Source organism: Chanodichthys erythropterus, chromosome 11 (assembly GCF_024489055.1).
Source record: "Chanodichthys erythropterus isolate Z2021 chromosome 11, ASM2448905v1, whole genome shotgun sequence".
In the NCBI taxonomy this organism is placed as follows: domain Eukaryota; kingdom Metazoa; phylum Chordata; class Actinopteri; order Cypriniformes; family Xenocyprididae; genus Chanodichthys; species Chanodichthys erythropterus.
The window spans coordinates 32,489,817-32,505,556 of NC_090231.1; the positions used below are offsets into that span (position 1 = coordinate 32,489,817).

General features: G+C 35.7%; 2 protein-coding genes across 7 annotated transcripts; one reads left to right on the forward strand and one right to left on the reverse strand.

Moving 5' to 3' along the window:
- Positions 1-1,245: 1,245 nt before the first annotated feature.
- On the forward strand, positions 1,246-9,317 carry spi1b (Spi-1 proto-oncogene b). Of its 6 annotated transcripts, none has more exons than XM_067399464.1 (6): positions 1,246-1,617; positions 2,142-2,234; positions 2,331-2,412; positions 4,116-4,309; positions 8,035-8,203; positions 8,555-9,317. In XM_067399464.1, exons 1-6 carry the CDS (start codon positions 1,576-1,578, stop codon positions 8,866-8,868), a joined length of 894 nt encoding a protein of 297 aa, XP_067255565.1. In that variant the 5' UTR covers positions 1,246-1,575; the 3' UTR covers positions 8,869-9,317. The 6 variants fall into 6 exon arrangements, with proteins under 6 accessions (XP_067255565.1, XP_067255566.1, XP_067255569.1 ...); XM_067399465.1 differs by having other exon boundaries at positions 1,247-1,617; positions 2,334-2,412; XM_067399466.1 differs by lacking the exon at positions 1,246-1,617 and adding an exon at positions 1,672-2,049 and having other exon boundaries at positions 8,555-9,316.
- Positions 9,318-10,860: 1,543 nt separating this feature from the next.
- Positions 10,861-15,587, reverse strand: si:ch73-314g15.3 (uncharacterized protein LOC368688 homolog). Its single transcript, XM_067399471.1, is given in 12 exon segments — positions 10,861-11,539; positions 11,541-11,690; positions 12,544-12,697; positions 12,790-12,868; positions 12,962-13,031; positions 13,112-13,279; positions 13,373-13,522; positions 13,651-13,739; positions 13,826-13,928; positions 14,273-14,391; positions 14,970-15,058; positions 15,422-15,587. Coding segments are annotated over 12 exon segments (1,404 nt in total). The 5' UTR covers positions 15,529-15,587; the 3' UTR covers positions 10,861-11,413.
- Positions 15,588-15,740: the final 153 nt, after the last annotated feature.

The following is a 15,740-nucleotide window of genomic DNA, read 5'->3' on the forward strand; positions in this document are numbered from 1 at the left end:
AAGTTATTGCAAAAACAGAGAAAAATAATATATAATTGCACAATTCATAACATAAATTGATAAATCGGTTTGTCATGGGTTGTGCAGTTATATATTTTTTCTACAATCTAATAAATGTAAATAAAACAATAATAAATAATTTGATATCACCTTGAAACAGTAGGAATCTTTCAGAGTATTTGCGTTTTATTTTGTTTTTTGATGACAGTGTTAGCTAATGCATGCTTACATGATCATCCTGCGTTACATTAACCTAATGCAGACATAATATTCTACATAAACTGGATCACTAAGGGTTTTTATCCTGTGATATGCCTGACTCTCTTATGTGTACTTTTCTTAAAAGGGCCATAATCATTTGCAATTAAAAAGGTATCCCTTATATAGAATAAAGAAGTGTGCACACAAACACTCACAGAGATAAATGCAAAAAGTACAATCTTTTGTTATATATATAAATTTTTATCTTTATCTTCCTCTTGCAGCTTAGCTTTGTGATAAGTTAAACATGTGGTATAGTAGATGAGGACAGTAAATGTATTCAGGTCACTGAACACTTAGTTTTGATGTTTAAAAAGCATTCACTGTAGACTAGGTAAACTGTCTATGTATGCAAATATATGCAACTTTATCCTCTGTAAATAATTTTATGATATTGTTAATTACATGCCCAAAAGAAAGGCAGACAGAAGGTTAGAGACTGGTGGAAAGTTTGATAAAGACAGAAGATTCTTTCATCATTGTCATTCAGGATGCTGTATCTCCTCTCCCAGCATGTTCTGATGCAGATAGAGATGCAACACGATCAGCCATCTTATCCGTTTCTCTGTCTGCAGTCGTGATGAGGCGGAAGCCCAGTCTCCAACAAGTTTTCCGAGTTTATTTATGGATCAATCATTTGTTTAATTTAATTTATCTAAATACAGATAGACCTTTTTTTTTTTTTTTTTTATTGTGATATATTTGTCTTCAGATTTATTTTATTCATTTTTGATCAATGTAATTACCAGAATAAAATCTATTCTCTCTCTCTCTATATATATTTAAACAACAACAAAAAAAAAACCTCTGAAAATGGCACCACTTTTCTGTGTATTTTCATCCTGCATTAAGGACTTTCTAGAATGACAAGCACCATGGAGGTGGACAGGAAAAACAGTGGTCAGCTGAACTGTCTCTGATTGGCCATTGGGGGAGGTGACACTTTACGCCTATTCTAACTGCAAAGATAAAATCCCCACCTGCCATTACCCTAAAATCAGGAACCTCCAGCGGATACGCACACACACTTACCCACACACCCCAAAAATAAAGAAGTAACAAACAGAAACTCTGTCCCTTTTTGACGGCCACTGTCAGGGTAGGTTGCCCTTTGCAGTGTGTCTCTGGTTGGCTTCTTTTTTGGGCCTTTGCCGATCTCTGAGGCCCCCTGCGTGATAAGGTGCATGAGCTAGATCATTGGTTTCATTTGGTAAGAGGAAATTTAGCAGAGTTGAGCAATGGTACGGGGACAGTTTTGAAAGCCCTTGAGAAAGCATCAGAGTTGCAGATCGAGTGTCAGGCGGCGAGGAATCCATGCTGCATCCGTACAGAATGGAGGGGTACATCATCCCACCCGTGAGTATTTTTTATTCTCTAATTGGTCCTATTATGATGCTGCTGCTGCTGCTAGGAGATGCGTAAAAATTCACTTTTTGTTATAGTGCTGCCAGCGTGTTAAAAGACATTATGAAGATTCGTCATTGTGGACGTACTAATAGCTGACTGAACAGCTGAATCTTTTTTGTAAAATTAGTGTTTGACATCCGTCAGTCTATTATATTTTGAGGATAATTTGTACATTTTGTTTGTGTATTCTTTTTCATGTAAAAAGTCAGAGTTAGTGTCGGCATACATACGTGCTTGTGCCAACTACTTCAAAACAACAATCTATTGAGATTCAGCTACTCGGATGTACATTTAAACATCTGATGTTTTTATTAGTGTATAGTGGATCAATTATTTGAACGTTAATGAATAAATGTCTTTAATTATAGCTAACGTGTAGAGGTATGTTTATTGTAACAAGCTATGATTAACATCGGTGCAATGAAAAAATAAACTGTTCTCCAAAATGTATAATAATCATAATTTCTATGTAGAAAGAAGAGGGTAGAGAGAGAGTAACCTGGACTGGCTGGATGTCACAGACACCGTCTGTACAAAAAGATTACTGGGCAGTTATAACCAAAGATGTGAGGCTTTTCCTATATGGTCCAGTGTATTATTATTTTGCTATTGGCTCCAGTCATTCAAACTGGTCACCCTTTGTTTCTTATCTATTTGCTCAGCAGCAAACAGAGGAAATGTTTGAATCAGAGATGTATCGACCACCAATGGAGTATCAGTATATCATTGATGACGGTCAGAATGGTGAGTTTGTATTCCTTGTTATCTAAAATTATAAGCTATCTACACAATAAGAAGGTTTGGGTTTTTTATTCATAAAATCTAAAAACAGTCCACTGCTAAACTGATGCTAAAATAATGTAACTGAATGATCCAAAGTTTAAGAAATACAATAATGTCCACTCGAATGAGTGGTTAATAGCCTCCACTCCTGCTTATTCTCTTCCCAATGTCATTGTCATAAACAGGTAAATGATAGTCAATCAGAAATACTTCATCAAGCAATAGTCAAAAATCAAAACCACAAACCCATAATTTAGTGTCAAATCACAATCTGCCTACAAATTACAAGTAAATTCAAAAATGTAATAATTTAACTTAGGATGTTAACAGTTTAACTTAGGATGAACAAATGCATTTAAACTTAATGGCTTCAATATTCCTCAGTAACCATAGATTGTTTTTGCCTCTCTCTTTTTTTTCCCCTTTCAGCTCAAGTTAAGCAATGTTCTTTGACTAAAATGGTCTTCCTCCTACATATATCTGTTTTATTAGATATTACTGGCTTAACCCCCTGCTAACAAAACACTTAAGTGTCATAACACCTAGAGAGGCCCATGTAAACAGCTCCTTGTTATATTGAGTTAACGGATCAAAATCACACCCTGGGCAGCTGGGCCTGAACTGTAAGGGGGACGTTAGGAGAGCGAGCGAGTGGAACCGGGCGAGTGACCTAGCACAAAGCAGGAAACAGATGCCTCGTTCTGACAGGCAAGAAAACTACAGACGTAGAACGACAAATATCCCCAAGGGTTTCTGTCCAAAATGAGACAATATAGCAATATAGCTATGTAGGCGTCTAAAACTGGGTGCTAAACAGTAGCATTAGTTTCTGTCTCTGAGGTTGAGAATGGAGATTGCATTTTGTTACTACTGTATATAAGACTGTGAGAGTATTTTGTGATACAGTTTATGGTGACCTTTAGTTAGACCTTTGCCTTATTTATTCAGCCCTGTCGTCAGACAGAGATGTGCTGATTTTTCGAAGAAGTTAAATGACAGAAACTGAAAACAGTTTTGAGTTTCGTTATACGGCAGTGAAGAAATGCAGAGTACTTTTTTTTTTTTACCTTTTTTTTTTTTTTTTTTTTTACTTTTTTTCCCCACAAATAATTTATGTAACAGCTATTTCTGTTCAGTGGATGAATGTACACTTATGTTTCTCCAGAGAATGTAATAAATGGCTTGACTGGACTTTTATGAACACTCCCACTTTACTTGAAGTTTAGTCAAATTATATTCCTTACAATGATTGTGTTAATTATTATGCTGTAGATTAATTCTCTATGTGATAAAATATAAAACAGAATTTAAAAAAATCAGATAAATTTGATCACATATATTTAAATGTTCCATTTAGAGACTGACCGTTAAATACAACGGCATTAAAAAAACAACAACATGCTTGAGGCTATTCAAAAACTGCAAAGGAAATGGTGGTGTGAACAGGAAACAGGGTGACACTCAAAGTCCCAGTGTAGTGAGAAAGTAAATGTAATTTCTTTGCATGCGATTGAATTGACAGACAGAATAACCTGACATGGTTGATTTATCAGTTGCTTGTACCAGTTCACACAAAAAGCATGTGACGTATTGTCATATTTCTTTCGGCTGTTAAAAGATGCTTTCTGCTGACCCTCTGTTTCAACTTAATTGTCCATGTCTAGATCACGCATGGGATTATAATACACATCATGTCCATCCAGTGGATTTCGAGAACTTGCCAGATAGCCACTTCACAGAGCTCCAGAGTGTGCAGCCACTACATGCATCGAATGTGCATCGCTTTTCAGATGTTGAGTCTGGTCATTTTATCGACCCAGGCCTGACCGGGCATCACCTCACCCTGCCCCCTCCACAGGTGAGATTTGCATTCTCTATAAAACACCTGCTATTTAACACCATTCACTTTCATTTTATGTGTGAGAGCTCTTTCTTTGTACATGATATGTTTTGATGTCCTGTCCTCACATGAGTTCTTTTTGAGCTTTGGTCACATTATTGTTGACGAGAAGTAACCATTTTTTTTAATACAGTGTAGGAGACGTTTAGGAACAGAGAAATGTTTTGGAGAGATACTGTCTGTGTCTCTAACAACAGGTTTAATAAGTTTTGGTTACATTTCTCCTGTGCTTCGTGACACAAGTGGGTGTTGATGCTGGTTAAGCGGTTGTAGAAAGCATCTGTGCCCAAGCTATTGCTCAACTAAGCCTTATCCTGACCAAAACTCAACACTGTCACTGTAACTGCAGTCTGCACACTCATCAACTGCCATTACACAGAACATCCCCACTTACACAAACAAAACCGCTCTATATTGTGACACAAGCGCACAAATGTCAGAGCTTAAAAAAACTCAGAATACTTAAAAAAAAAAAAAAAAAAAACATGCATATGATGTTAGCATTTATAACAGGAACCATATTGCAGTTCTTTTTAGTTTATTAGCCTCCTTTGGGCAGTCTAGTAGAAAATAGCTACATTCTAGAGACTTTCTACATTGGCTTGGATTAAAACAAAAGTTTGCCTGACCTTTTGGAGATATTTCAATACGAAGAGGATATACACCTTGCATATCCATCAATGACTGCTCTGTGGGTGGAAAATCAAAGATCACTTCTTGAAAGAGATTGTTTAATCTAAAAAGGAATAATGCAGTGATTGATTTCCCTTCCTTTGGTTGGACCTCACCTTGAAGGCAGACTTTAACCATAAAGCCTGTCGCAAAAGAGAGCTTTTCCTTTGTAGGAGGAAGCAGAGATCCGTCTACCACGGACTGATATGCTGCCTGTCATACGAACTCAGTCTCTCTGGAAGGTGCATGATGCTTGGAGAAAAAAAGTCCTGGTTTTCAGCTAATTTTATAATAACTTTACATTTTTCTGATCATGTAAACTATACAGTTCGAAAGTTTGGGGTCAGTAAGATTTTTTTAATGTTTTTATCTTATGCTTACCAAGGCTGCATTTATTTGATCAAAAATACAGTACAAAACAACAATACTGCGAAATATTAGTACAATTTAAATAACAGTATATAAGGTAAAGCTGAATTTTCATCAGCCATTACTCCAGTCTTCAGTGTCACATGATCCTTAAGAAATGCTGCTTTGGTGCTCAAGAAATATTTCTTATTATTATCAATGTCTCATATAGCCATAAATATTATAAATCTTGACTGCATTTTACCCTTTACAATAATAAGTATCTGCCATGATAAAAGTTACTACAGTTATTGTCACTACTAAAAACCATAAAGTTGACGATACACAGGGCAACTTTTTGAGCAATGTTGTTTGGGCACTTTCCCATTGAGAATGGGTGGCAAATTTCAATCTAAAGTATCCAGATAGAAATTTGTTGCCCATTCTAAATGGAAAAGTGTACAAGCAACATTGCTCAAAAGGTATCATTACCTTAATACATTTTTATGAGATCTCCTTTAAACGGTTTAAAAAAAAAATTATGCAATTTAATGCTGAGCTACAACAATAACTGAGGTAACTGATATTTTGGTGGATATAGTGTGCTTGCCATGGTAATTTTAAAGGAGCTATTCTGTGAATTCAGTATCAGATAATCAGTAGACTAGTTATTTACACCTCAACCATAAGCAATGACTTTTTTTTTTGCATTTAAGCCTTGCATATATAAAATGAAGTCTTTGAGAAAAGCAATGCTTCTTTCTTGGCCAAGAAGACTGCTGAAAAGGGCAGAAATGTAAGAAATATTCACTGTTCTAAAAAGTCGAGTCTTTAAGGGATGTAAAACAACCACAATTCCAGTCCAGTCTCTGAGGCGCTAAACAAAAAAGTTATAACAAATGCACAAAGAAGCAGTGCAACGTTTCCTTATGAAAATACTGGAAATTTATAAATATGGTATGACTGTCATGTGTTTCTGAGGGCACTCTCCTCAAGTCATCAGACTCTGCAACTGTATGTCACAAGAAACTGCTACTCCAGCACTGTATGTGCAATCGCATGAGACCGCTATGATCCTTGACACTTTGGGGTTTTGTATGGGCTTCTTACAGTGAAGCGGTTTAACTGAAAATAGGGTAACTTTTCAGATCTTTCATAACATTTTCTTTCTTTCATAGCATTATGTATAGTTCAAACTATGGAAGCCCGTTTCCGCCACGAAATAAAAAAATAAAAACAGTAATTGCAACTTTTTATCTTGCAAATGCGAGTTTATATCTCACAATTTGGACTTTTTTTCTCAAAATTGTGTTATAAAGTCACAATTCTGAGATATAAAGTCACAATTGCGAGAAAAAGTCTGAATTGTGAGTTTATATCTCAGAATTCAGACTTTTTTTTCTCACAAATGCGAGTTATAAAGTCAGAATTGTGAGAAAAAAAGTCTGAATTCTAAAAAGTTTTAATTTTTTTATTTAGTGGCGGAAATGGGCTTCCATAAGAAACAGACAAAATATTCTGTGGGCTTTGCTCAATTGCATCATATTGTGCAGCTTGAAGTTTCACTGCACTTTTATATTGGCAATATATAAAAAACATAAAGTTCCTCTTTCTTAATGTTAAACCAGGCTGAAATCTCCAAATGACACATTTCAGACCACCTGATTGCACAAAAGTGGCTCCCACATGTACTGTATAGCTCATAGGCTATTATTTGTGCCTAAACGTGAATTTAGTAAGAATTCCATCACCTTTATAATAAATATTCATAAATGACTCATGTTCATGAACTACTTGCTGTGCTGAGTTGAGTTAATTATGTGTTAACTATGTAGTGTTGGGGAGTAACTTGTTACATGTAATGGAATTACGGAATTTAATTACAAAATAAATGTAACTGTAATCTGTTAGTTACTTATGAAAATGTTAATGATTACACAGGGGGGTTACATCTGAATATTTTCACACATACAGATTTGATTGACTTCTTTCCCAAATTGCATTGACTGCTCTAAAATATTAGACACCAATGTTTCAGGAGTTTAGTTTTATTTCTTTTTTGGATTTACTATATGTGCATGTTTTTTTTTTTTTTTTTTTAGATGAACTGTTTTTAGATGCCAGTGTTTCCTGTCACAACTATGCAACGATTTGATTTAAGAGCTATTAAGCTGTATCTTATGATTTTAAATCAGTATTTAACCTCACAACCATATCGAAGTAAAAAGAGGTGTTAACGTCTGATTTTGTGGTTGTGCTTTAAAATTAAATTATTATAATCTTAATTAAACTGATAAAGGATTTTGAGAAGTCTGACAGTAATCCGTGTTGAGTACTGTAAGTATAACCCTGTCTGGTTCAAATGTTTAAAAATGATTAACAGTTGAAAACATTCATTAGAAATTTAGAAAAGTAATCAAATGTAATCAGTTACATTAATAAAGTAACTGAAATAGTTATACTATGTGACATTTTAAATGGGGTAACTTGTAATCTGTAACCTATTACATTTCCATAGTAACCTTCCCAAAACACGAACTATGTACTTCTGGCACCAGTATGTTTTCTTACTAACTATAGTATAACATTTAATTAGTTGATTCTAACTAGAATCTTTTTTTTCTGTGCGCTTTTTGAAAATCATGTACTTTATATCTTCACAGATGACATATTTGCCACGGCCATCGGTCTGTTACCCTCACAGTGTACAGCCCTCTCCTCTTCAGCGCAGCTCGGATGACGATGACCCCGTCAGTCGCAGTCCTCCGTTAGAGGTGTCTGATGAGGAGTGTATGAGAGACCACATAACTTCAACAACAGGAGGAGAACATGGTAAGGCCAAAGACCAAATTCAGCTTACTGACATGAACACAACGATAATGATATGGAAAATGGATAAGCGATGCAAACCCAACCCAGCTGTTACTGAAACCGTATTGTCTAACTGTTGAGAAAAAAAAAGGTTTCAAAATGGGATTTTTGTAGTGATGCCGTAAAAGAACTGTTTTTGGTTTCCCAGAGAACCTTTCAGTCAAGTTTTTAAAAGAACCTTTTCTTTTTCTTAGCATAAAAAACCTTTTGTGCAATGGAATGGTTCTATGAAAGTTCTTCATGGAATCATTGATGCCAGTAAAGTAGTTTTATTTTTAAGAGTGTAGGTGCTGATTTCCTTTGTTTTTCAAGGTAACAAGAAGAAAATTCGCTTGTATCAGTTCCTGCTTGACCTTCTGCGAAATGGTGACATGAAGGACAGCATCTGGTGGGTGGACCGAGAAAAAGGAACATTCCAGTTCTCTTCCAAGCACAAAGAGGCTTTAGCAAACCGTTGGGGTGTACAGAAGGGAAATCGCAAGAAGATGACCTACCAGAAGATGGCAAGGGCACTGAGAAACTACGGCAAGACGGGAGAAGTCAAGAAGATCAAGAAAAAGCTCACCTACCAGTTCAGTGGAGAGGTGCTTGGGAAGTGCCACACAGAAAGGAAGCTTTACATGTAAACACATGCGCAAAAAGGCGAGAAACAGACTTGGAGAGCACAAGAGATAACCTTTTTCTTTTGTGAAAACAGAAAATGACTGGACCTGAACTTTTAACATAGTTATGACCCTATGGTTTATAACTTAACTATTTGAATTTTCATTCCTTATTCCTTCACCTTTGCATTAATTAAGTAAACCTTAAGTCATTTTAAAATGTCAATAGTTTTCGTGCTGCAGGACCAACATTTACACATGTCTGTACAGTGTATTTATATATATGGGGCGAGCACACATTTAAAGGGTTAGTTCACCCAAAAATGAAAATTCTGTCATTAATTACTCACCCTCATGTCGTTCCAATCCCGCAAGACTTTCATTAATCTTCGGAACACAAATGAGGATCTTTTTGATGAAATCTGAGAGATGTCTGTCCCTCCATTGACTGCCTTTGCAACTACCACTTTGACTCTTCAAAAAGTTCATTAAGAGATCGTAAAACGAATCCATAGGAATTGAGTGGTTTAGACCAAATTTTCTGAAGAGACTCGATTGCTTTATATGCTAAACAGATTTAATATAGACTTTTATTTACATATGAACATTCATCAACTCACACATCAGCTATGGTAAACGGAAGCTCAAGCATGTTTGCTTGATGTGTAAGAGAACCATTGCGCTACGTTCTTCTATGTTACGCAGCACGTTTGAGCTTCCGGAAGAGGTTTGTAATCGCATGTCAAGCAGGTTCAGTTGAGCTTCTGTTTATGTTCGCTGATCAATATGTGAATAAAACCCTAAATTCAATCTGTTCATCATATAAAGACTGATAGTCTCTTCAGGAAATTTGGACTAAACCATTCTATTTATATGGATTAGTTTTACAATCTCTTTATGAACTTTTTGAAGCGTCAAAGTGGTAGATGTGTAGCTGTCTATGGAGGGACAGAAATCTCTCAGATTTCATCAAAAAGATCTTTATTTGTGTTCTGAAGATGAACAAAATTTCATGGCAGGGTGAAATTGGGTGAAAAAACCCTTTAAAAGAGCAGATAGAGTGACCAAAGTGAGTCGAATTTCAAAAATTGGTAAGGACAGTTGCAAACTTTACCACCACACATGATGGAAAAAAAAAAATCACAAAAATATAAAAAGCAGAAGTGAAAACCAATGACACAGGCTCACGCAGCACGGAAAACTCTGTCACGTCTGGGTAACAAGCACATAGACACATTCTCTGCTCATGTTTGTACTGTCTTTTTCTCAACATCACATTCGATCTGAAAAAAAAAAAAAAAATCTTTATAGAAATTAGATGAATAAACATTAATTCTCGTTACAAAGTGAACAGCGTATTTGCTGTGAACCATTTATTCATAAATCTGCATCATATTTCAGGGTAATTTCTTAGCAGTGTAATGACTCATTGCAATTGTTTAAATATAACCTAAGAACAGTGGGAAAATTTGAGAGATCACCAAACAGACCTAATGCCTAAAAATTGCTTCAAATTACTTTTTACAAAGACTTAATTCTGTGCTAAGAACATATCTATCTACACAGATAAACCTGTGGTCACATGGAGTGACAATTAATTATCCATTTGAGACAGAACTCTTAGGCCTGGTTTCACAGAGAAGGTTTAGATTAAGCCAGATTTAGGCCTTAGATAAATTAGGACATTTGAGTAGCTTTTATAAAAGTGCCTTAGAAAAAACATTACTGGTGTGCATCTTGAGACATTACAATAGAACTGACACATTTTAACATATGTCAGTGCAAGTTACTTTCAGTTAAAACAGTTCAACATGCATTTTAGTCTGGGACTAGCTTAAGCCTTATCTATGAAACTGAGCATTAATGACTTGGATTAAATTTAAGTCAGCATACTGTTGTTCCCAAAGGAATTTTTATCAAAAAAAAAAATTAAATTTCAAGCCACTAGCCTTTATCAACAGTTGGCTGACTTTGTTTTAAACTTAATCCAAGTTATTAAGAGTTATGTTTTGATTGTTTATATATATATATATATATCTTGTGCCATCTTGTTTTTGAATGTTCATGCTTTTCAGCATTTAGCTTAAGTTATTCATTGATGATATAAAATTATTCAATTATGATAAAAGTGTAATACCTTAAAAATATATTAAACTAAATATGAGGACCTGCTCAGAACCATCAGTTACATACAGTTTCTCAGTAGTGTAAACCACACCCCTTACACCAAAAACCTCAGCTGAAAGCAAAACCTTACAGCGCCCCCTGTCAGCAAGAAATGCTAAAAACAATATTTAAATAGGTTAATTTGTTTATTAATATATTTAAATGAAATCCATAAAATTCAAGTTCATTGATTAAATTTAATTTCTTATGCAAGAATTAAAGAAATCTATAAATACTATGGTTACTATGGAAAAATTAATCCACATATTTCTGGATTCACAGATCCATTCTGTGATTTCTTTACCCACCCTTAGGGTGCATCTGAATCATGCAAGCACACTTGCCATTCAGAGTCCCCCTTTTTCAGGATGCAGCTTTTCATTCTGAATAAAAATAAGTCCAATCAGGAGGTCTTCTGTAAGATGGAGGGCTTGACAAGAGGAACATACCACTGTAGGTAAAGAGGGTGATCATTACAAAAACTTGCATAATATAAAACATCATCGAAGATTATCATTTGTTTTAAGTTACGTGGTAAAACTAATTAAAAAAAAATTCAACAATGGTACGTTTACCTCTTCTGTCATTCCTGCTTTCTTCCTTCCTTCTGTATTGAATGGAGGCTTCAAAAACCCTTTGAAATGCAACTTCACCAATTCATGGAATGTTTTCAATGAATCCTGAAATATGAAAAAGCAGCTCTCAAGCTAGGATAAAGACACAAGGTGCGTCCCAATTTGTGTACTTGTGCACTATTCAATGCACAGTGTGAGTAGTGTGTTAACACTGAAAATTCCAAATAGGAGGAGTACACTTTAAATACCCGGATGATGCATTCAATAGAATGTTGGACACATTATGCATTTAACTATTGTAGCTTTAATTACGTAGTGGAGAGGGAAGGGCTATCAGACTCTGATGCTGAATGACCTTATAAAATTCATACACTACATGGTTGAGTACATGGTGCATTAGTACATAAAGCATATACAAAGTACAAGTACATACATATTTCTCTCATTTGGAAGCAGACACAGACTTTGCTCAAACAAATGAATAGTTCAGCCATGAAACATATCCATTACTATTTCCCTATATAACCACGATGCATCAAAACGAATGCACTATCTCTGTGTGCTATGCAACTTCCCATTGTAGCCCTCCGCCTCCCCAGCACCACCTGCCTAGATCTGCTACGCGGGGTCTCCCTCTCTCTAGCAGCAGCATGTTCCCTTTAATTTTACATTCCAAGCATTTAGCAGAAGCAAGTCTTACTTGCTTTGTAGCAGCTGCATAGCAGATCTAGTCCACCAAGATCAAACCTATGTACATTCTATTTACATTAATAAAATATTTTACCAACTATGCTGAGAGTTGTCATAACTGAAGTGCTGTATACAAGTATCTCGAAAGCCTATCTGCATCAGTAAGGGTGTTTTAAAAAATAAAATATTTACAGGCAAATTTCACCAACCATTTTAATTATACTGTTACATGGTTCAAAATAGAAATCTGAGCTGATAGACCTCTTACCCGTCCTTCTTGTGAGCAGATGTATGTGAACCATCTCAACCCTGCAGCCACATGTGTGATCTCATCAGCATAAATCACCTCCAACACCTTCACTGAGCTTGCGTCTCCCTGAGAGGCGAAGCGGGACAGAGTCTGAGGGTGCACATCTAAACCTCTGTGCAAAAACAATGCAGATCTATAACTAAATAGATTTTTTCAGACACATGTGAAAATAACAAATGCTAACAGACATGAGATGCGTTTTACCTGGCCTCATGGACCATGTGCACTATAGCTAGCCTTGCCAAAAGGTCATGAGACGTTTCTGTTGCTGACTGCCATAAACCTTTTTGAAAAGAAAAGAGAAAGACATTGAACCACTACCATCACCTACGCTAAGTGAAAAAAGTCAATAAGACAAACACATGAAAACACTGACCGTTGTGTACTGGTAAAGCACCAAAGAAGCTGCCAAGTTCCTTAATCCTTTGCTCTAGTAACTGATAATGCTGCAGGAGAAGGTTACGTCAGATTAATGGGGATTACTTAGCATTTTGCCTAAATAAATTAAAGATGTCAACATTCAAACCTTGGCTTCATCTCCTGCTACTCTGACAAAGTCATCAAAGAACTGGCGAGGTAATGGCTCTCCAGTGCTCAACCTAAAAGTGGAGAATCTTGCTATCACATCCCAGGACAGGTCTATTGCCCACTGCTCTATGTTAGCAAGCGAGTGCAATAAGGCAATCCTACTCGCCTGATGGAACACAAACAATTTTTACTTTTACATTATTATTATTATTAACTTTCTGCTGAAGAAAAAATAGCATCTAAAAGCAACAAAGTTTACCAGTGTGCCGCCTTTGCCCCGTTTGATTTTTCCAGGCTCCACAACAGTCAGATTGTCTTTTCTTTTTGGATGTGCAGGAGGGATGGCCTCTCCAGTTTCTGTTATTTGCCCACCGTTCCAGTTCTCTTGCACCATCTTGGTCAATGAAACCTACACGTCACAGAAAAACAAAGAAGCAGAAGTCTGATGATGATTTATTTTGCGCAATCAGATGAAATAGCACTGTGATGAATGATATGGATTAGTCAATTACTATTTGTTAAAGGACATTTCCAAACCTTTTCCTGTGGATCTGGGGTGTTAAGGATTTTAGTGGCCCATGTGCAAAGTGTGTTTTCAGAGGAGCTTATTTCAATGGGTAAACTGTCTGCAAGGAATACAGCACAAGCATGTCTTGTGTACTACAACATATCATATTCACAATTAATATTTACAAGTTCTGCCATTCCTCACCTTGGTGGGTTATCTTTGTTACTGGGATGGGACAGAGGGACAGTGTGCTTTGAGTATTTATATACACTTTTCCATCCAGTACTCGGACATCATACACTTGGTTCTGGTGACAATATGAATATCAAGAATGTTGGCAGGTTGACCACTTTACATTAAAGGGTTAGTTCACCCAAAAATTAAAATTCTGTCATGATTTACTCACCCTGATATCATCCCAAACCTGTAAGCCTTTCTTTCTTCTGCAGAACACAAAAAGAAGATATTTTTAGAATGTTGCTAACCTTTTTTTTAGTGACAGCTGACAACAAAAAATTAAAATAAAAAATATAAGAAATATCTTGTTTTATGTTTCACAGAAGAAAGTCATACAGGTTTGAAGTAAATCATGACAAAACTTTCATTTTTGAGTGAAATATCCCTTTAACATGGTCCATCATAACAACTTGCCTGTAGTCCAGAGGAAGAGGAACCAGTTTCAAGGCAGAAATCAAAGGAATGCCATGGGCAAATCAAAGCCAGTTTCCCATTGCCCAGATCCTCAATATCACCTTGCTCAAGTGGGCCCCCTGTTAAGCAATAGATCATGATATTCAGATCCTAAAACAATTATCTCATGTTACATTATTACAGATCTCTGTGATATTTTCACAGGGATTCATAATTAATTTGTAACATTTTAATCTTATATATAAAAGCACTTATAAAAGTATGTAAGTTTAAAAACAAATATACAACAATATCCAAGCAGATGGGCTTGTGTGGGCACTGATGGTTCAACTAAGAAGTGGTTCAACCATCTAGAAAAAGTTCTCTCTCAAAACTCTCTGTACAAACAAGGCCTTTGAGGGAAGCCACAAGGAAGCCAAGAGGGTGAGAAAGGGATAAAGGAACACCAGTCAAAAATCAAGTTTTGCATATAATATAGTTTTGTATGTGAGGGCACAAAACAAAATGCCATTCAAAAACAACTATATAATCATATGGAATTTGTCAAAAACATAAAAGTAAAGTAGTTGCAATTGACAAATGACACCAAACTGAATTTCAAACCAAAACCAGTCCATCTGTACAAAGAAAAGACACTTGTCTTGATCAACGCACAATGCACTGGAGTTCACTATATCAGTCTAGAGTTGCAACTAACCTTCATGTGGGCAAGATGAATCCATAGCCCAGAATTTATCATCCTCTGTATGCACCAGGACTATATGCTCTCCATCATCTGAGTAAAACCTCAAAAAATATATTTTTTAACATTAAAAAAAAGTGTAAATAATAAATATTATACTGAGTTATTTTCTCAGGGAGGATATAAACAGCCGCGTATTTTAATTAATTAATACATGCAAGTGGTCTCAGACTTTTGGACACCACTGCCCTTAACTAATTTAAGACACTTTTTGCTCTTGTAAATTACATTTTCACTATAGCATTCATTAAAAAAGAAGCATTTGTCACTTTCCGCATATATAGATATTATTTTTTACATAGATTTACTTTTTCAAAACGCTATGTGTTTTACAGAATGCCCTCTTATGACAGTTCACGAGCATCATATATTTGAGTGTGAGCATTTATACAATGGCATGCGCTTACTTCGTGCATGGTGACTTAAATTTAGATTTGTCTCCCACACACTGCCAGTTTCCAGCCTTGACAATGTCTTTAAGCGCATCAACTAAATCCTTCTCGAAGTGATCCATTCAGAACCTTTTTATGCCTTCCACTACTGTTCAGGATCCATGTGGTAACTTAAAAAGAAAACACTGGGGAAAATGTTTGTTAAACTTCCGGTTGCTTCTTATTTCAAAATAAAAGTTTACAAGTTATAAGTTTACTTTTTTTGTCTTTAAATTTGTTTATTTTTGGAAAGTGGTCCTAGGAAAAAACCTTTGTGCTTTGTGATTATCAAATA